The sequence below is a fragment of the Geospiza fortis genome, unplaced genomic scaffold, assembly GCF_000277835.1.
Source record: "Geospiza fortis unplaced genomic scaffold, GeoFor_1.0 scaffold213, whole genome shotgun sequence".
NCBI classification, from domain to species: Eukaryota; Metazoa; Chordata; class Aves; order Passeriformes; family Thraupidae; genus Geospiza; species Geospiza fortis.
In genome coordinates this window covers 1,565,875-1,570,991 of record NW_005054399.1, presented here as the reverse complement: position 1 = coordinate 1,570,991, position 5,117 = coordinate 1,565,875, and the positions used below count along the sequence as shown (strand labels likewise).

The 5,117-nt window shown below is 55.2% G+C and overlaps 1 protein-coding gene across 1 annotated transcript in view; it reads right to left on the bottom strand.

The window, feature by feature from the left end:
• Positions 1-5,117, bottom strand: part of SYNGR3 (synaptogyrin 3) — a 10,085-nt gene that overhangs the window by 1,581 nt on the left and 3,387 nt on the right. Inside the window, exon 3 of the mRNA XM_005426007.2 lies at positions 2,220-2,362. Within this exon, the coding sequence (XP_005426064.1) occupies positions 2,220-2,362 (143 nt within the window). The remainder of the gene's footprint in view (positions 1-2,219; positions 2,363-5,117) is intronic.

The following is a 5,117-nucleotide window of genomic DNA, read 5'->3' as shown; positions in this document are numbered from 1 at the left end:
CGGAACGCCCCGGGACCCCCAGCATCCTGGGTCTCACCAGCATCACCCCAGGACCCCCTGTCCCCCCACGGTCCCCAAACCTCCAGGACCTTGAATCCCACCAGGACCCCATGTTCTCCAAGGACTCCTCCCAACCCTCAGAACCTCGCATTCCCCAGGACCCCGTGTCCGCCCAGCATCCTGTGTCTCACCAGCATCACCCCAGGGCCCCATGTCCTCCCAGGACCCCCCAAACCCCCAAGACTTCAAATCCCACAGGACCCCATGTCCTCCCAGGATTCTCCAAACCTCGCATCCCACCAGGACCCCATATCCTCCAAGGACCCCCCAAACCCCCAGGACCTCGAATCCCACAGGACCCCATGTCCTCCCAGGACCCTACAGCGCTTCGGATCCCACATCCCCCATCACCCCACATCCCCATCACCCCACATCCCCATCACCCCACATCCCCATCACCCCACATCCCCCATTCCCTGCAGAGCACCGAGCCCATGCAGCACCCCACATGCTGCCACCCCACTCTGTTGTACCCGAGAGCCAACCCAGCCCCAAACCCCACGAGAACACTCCAGAGGCCATTCCTGTGGGGCAGGGGGACCCCCAGAGCTCTGCCCCGGCTGGGGGGCCCTGGCCGTGCACATCTGGCACAGCTGGCCCAAATAAACACATCTGCTGATGGGAGGGGGAGCTGCCGAGAGCCAGCCCAGGAAAATAGGTCAGTTCTGCCGAGGCTCTTTCACCCCTTTCCAGGTTGCTGGAATTGAGGTTGGGAAATGTGGGCGGCAAAGCCGGGAGGGCGCCGCGCTCCTCTCCTTCCAGGAGGATTCATTAACAATTCAATTAGTTCGTAAATGACGTTCTGAGGAGGCTAAAAATGCCTGTAGAGGCCAGGAATGGCTTCCCAACCATCGGGAAGGGGCAGGGTGACAGCGGTGTCCCCACGGCCCTCCCGAGTGGGAGCAGATGCTGATGGGATGGGGAGCATCCCCCCCACTGCCCTGCCCCAGGGCAGAGATGGGGAAGAGCTGGGATTAGAAGAGATTTACTGGGATAATCATAAAGCAGGGAGCAGTTAAACTGGGGAGAAGTGGAGCGAGGCTTGTGCCGGAAATCCTGGCACTGGCTTTTGCCCCAGTTCTTTTGAGGCAACATGGAATTAGGGCTCATCCTGGGGCTCTGTGCCCAGGGGAAGCTGCAGGAGGGATGGAGGGAACCCAGAGCCATCCCTGCCTCTCCACACACAGCTCTGGTGAAATTCATCTGCCAGTTTCTTGCTCTGTAGTGACTTTTATGAGACCCTTTTGTGTTTCTTCATAGCTGACCCTCATCTTTGCCAGGCTGCTGTTCAGCCCTTTTCCAAACTGTTTATGGATATTTTGATTCCTGAGGACTTTGGTACCTTTGTTTGTTGCAATTTTTCCTGGTAGATGCCAGACATGCTGGGATCTCCCTTTGTCTTTGAGAGGGATCCCAGGTGATGGAACAGGAATTATGGTGTTCACCATGCATTGAGGTGGCACTGTGATGTTCTCTCTTCTTTATTCTGTTTTCCTATGTTCTGCATTTCAGGTTGGTTTTTGACTGCTGGTGAGCACCTAAGCGATGTTTTCATGGGTCTAGCTATGATAAACCCCAAATATCTCTAAGCATTAGCAGCCAGCCAAGAGCTTGTTGTCATGTGCATAAAGCTAGGATTGCTCTGTCTGAGGCGCATGTGGGCTCCAGGTGAGCCCCAGGGTTTCTCACAGCCCTGGCTGGAGTCCCTCTGCCCCGCTGGGGCTGCAAATGGGATCAAGGGGGGTTTCAAAGCCCCTTCTCCAGGTGGACAGCAGAGGGGCCAGGCTGGTGTGGCCCAGCAGGAGCTGATGAGCCTGAGAGCTCCCCAAGTCCCCCAGGCATCCCACGGAGCTGCTCAGTGCAGAGATCTGCTCCGGGGACTCCCTGCCTCCAACGAGGCCCTGAAACCAGGGCAGCTCGTGGCTGGCCACACATTTTCAATGAGAACAAAACCTCCCAGCCCCGGGAGAAAGGGAAGCCTGGAATTCCCCAGGCAGAGGAGACTGAGCCGAGCTCCCCGGGTGAGACACCACCAGTTCCACGGTGCAGGTTCCCCAGCACAGCCCCGCAGCACCCAGCAGGGTTCACTTCTGCAAAGCCAGCCTGCCCCAGCAGCTCAGGCGGGTTTCATTTCTGCTCCGGCCCCCCCAGCCCCTCACCCAGATGATGATGGAGAAGAAGGAGAAGGTGATGGCCGCCCGCGCCGCGTCCGCGCCCTGCGCGAAGCCCCGCGTCAGCGTCGTCCTCTGCCACTGGTTGGCCAGGAAGCAGAAGGCCACAAACCACAGGAAGGCCAGGAAACCTGCAGGGGAACACGGAATCTGAAATGCAGGGAGCTCCCAGAACTCTGGGGCTGTAAGGCAAAGCTTGGAATTAAACCCAGGGTTTGATCCGAGACCCTGGGAAACGCTCCCAAACTGAGGTGCCGGAAGGGAGAATGTGGATTTGTGGCTTAAAGCAGAGACATGTTAGGCTAAATAGAAGAAAATTTAGAGTTTTATAACGCAGGGACATGTTAAGCTAAGTAGAAGAAAGTTTAGAGTTTTATAGAGCAGAGACACGTTAAGCTACGCAGAAGAAAGTTTCAAGTTTTATAAAACACAGACACGTTAAGCTAAGTAGAAGAAAGTTAGAGTTTTATAAAGCAGAGACATGTTAAGCTAAGTAAAGGAAAGTTTAGAGTTTTATAAAGCAGGGACACATTAAGCTAAGGAGAAGAAAGTTTAGAGTTTTATAAAGCAGAGACACGTTAAGCAAAGCAAAGGGAAGTTTTGAGTTTTAAAGCGTAGTACTGTAAGTTTGTGTGTCCTAACTTGATTGGCTAAGAAAGCTTACACTGTAGCACGAGACCATAAGTTGAAATATTGAAGGATTGGGTCAAAAGCACAAATATCCATTGTTGGCAGTGTTTTGTTTATATTATTTATAATAAATCCTTAAAAGGTCTTGTAACTAGAGGTCTTGTGACCCTCTGAGCCATGCAGTGAAGATGTGAGCTGAACTCACCCTTCCTGGCTATGGAGAAGATAAGAAAAAGAAATCAAATAATCTAAAGCAACTCAGAGGTGCTGTCTCAAATGCATTCAAAATTGCCACAGGAACAGCGCTGCTCAGTGCTGGCCCTGCCCAGCTCCTCCCCTTTGCTGCTGCACAATCCACCAAGGCTTCCAATAGGAACAGGAATTTTGGGAGCCATGGCCCAAAAGGAGCCTTTTGAACACAAAACCAGAGATGGAAGGACCCTGTGGGGACATCTCAGCATGTTCCCTGCCTGAAGCTCGGTTCAGCCTCGCCTCAGCCTGATCTCAGTGAGCCCCAGGGACAGCACATCCTCCCTGGACGTGTTGGAGAGGGACTTTGCACAAGGGCATGGAATAACAGGACAAGGGGAAATGGCCTTAGGCTGAAGGAGGGTGGATTTATACTGAATATTTATACTGGGAGCAGCCTGGGACAGCGGAAGGTGTCCCTGCCCATGGCAGGGGTGGGATGAAATGGATTTTAATGCCCCTCCCAACCCAAACCATTCTGTAATTCCGTGATTCCATGACACGTGAGAGCTCTGCTCATCCCTGCAGAGAATCCCCCTGGGCCTGTGGAGCTGAGCAGAAACACTCTGGTGGTTATTTGATTACTCCTGCCTGGAAGCAAAGACAGGGCTGCAGCTGCCCTAATTCCATCCCCAGCCACCAGGCCTGCCCAGTGCCAAGCAGCTCAAGGAAAAGCCAGGAGCACACAGGGCCAGCAGCAGGGGTGTGTTCCAGCTCTGGGAAGAGGAGCTGCAGCATCTGGACCCTCCCATGGTGCTGCTTTCAGGGTCCCCATCACTGCTGATGTCCCAGACTCTGGGTGCCAGTGCACACGTGGATGCTGGGGGTGCTGAGCTGCCCAGCAGCCCCCAAGGACCATCAGCACAGCAGGATGAGCAGCCAGGCTGCCAGTCCCTGAATGACTGCAGGGAGAGCAGACCCTTCCTTTATTCCCATTTATTCCCATTTCTCTTGCCAGTTTTCCCTAAATATGCCATAAAAAGCCTGGGAGCATCCGCACCGAGTGCTGGAGGCGCAGGGCTCAAGGCCTTTAATTCAGAATTTGCCCCTAACTGCAGTTTCAGACACATTCCTTGTCTCCTCCAGCACAGCTGGGCCTGGAAATTCCCAACCACCACTTCTGGCCACGGAAGGAATCCTCCCTTCACAGCAAGAGAAGGTTTGGTTTCCTTTTCCAAATGCCAGTCGCTTCACCAAATGCAGCCAGTCCTGTCACCAACCCCACCCAAATCCCTGCAGAAGCATTTTCACTTCCCCCCAGCACAGTGACTGGTTGCCAGCACTAAAGGGCAGAGATTTGCTGGGATTTACTCCTCAAAGGTCACCCTTTAACTCAGGCATGTTTTCTGTCCCCTGCTGGTGCAAGGGGGCTTCCCCAGCAGCTCCTCCCTGGAATGGGAACCAGCTCCAAACCCCACAATTGGCCCTCAGCCCCTGCTCAGAATCACCCTGGGGGAACTCTGGGACTCAAAAACCCAGAGGTGAAACAAGAGCAGCTCCCAAAGGTTAATAATTCCCACTGTGGGAGCAGCAGGATGGCTCGGGGACAGGGCTGGGGACACGGGGGTGGCACGAGGGACATGGGGATGGCACAGGGGATATGGGGATGGCACTGGTTATGCTCAGGGACAAGGCTGGGACATGGGGATGGCACTGGTTAGGCTCAGGGACAGGGATGGGGACACAGGTCTGGCACAAGGGACAGGGAGCTGGCACTGGTTGGGCTCAGGACAAGGCTGGGGACATAGGGCTGGCACAGGGGACATGGGGCTGGCACAGGGGATATGGGGCTGGCACTGGTTAGGCTCAGGGACAGGGATGGGGACATGATGCTGGCACTGCTCAGGCTCAGGGACAAGGCTGGGGCACAGGGCTGGCACAGGGGACATGGGGCTGGCGCAGGGGACACGGGGATGGCACTGGTTATGCTCAGAGACAAGGTTGGGACACAGGGCTGGCACAAGGGACTGGCACCGGCGCTGGCACTGGTTTGTGGAGGGGAAGCTG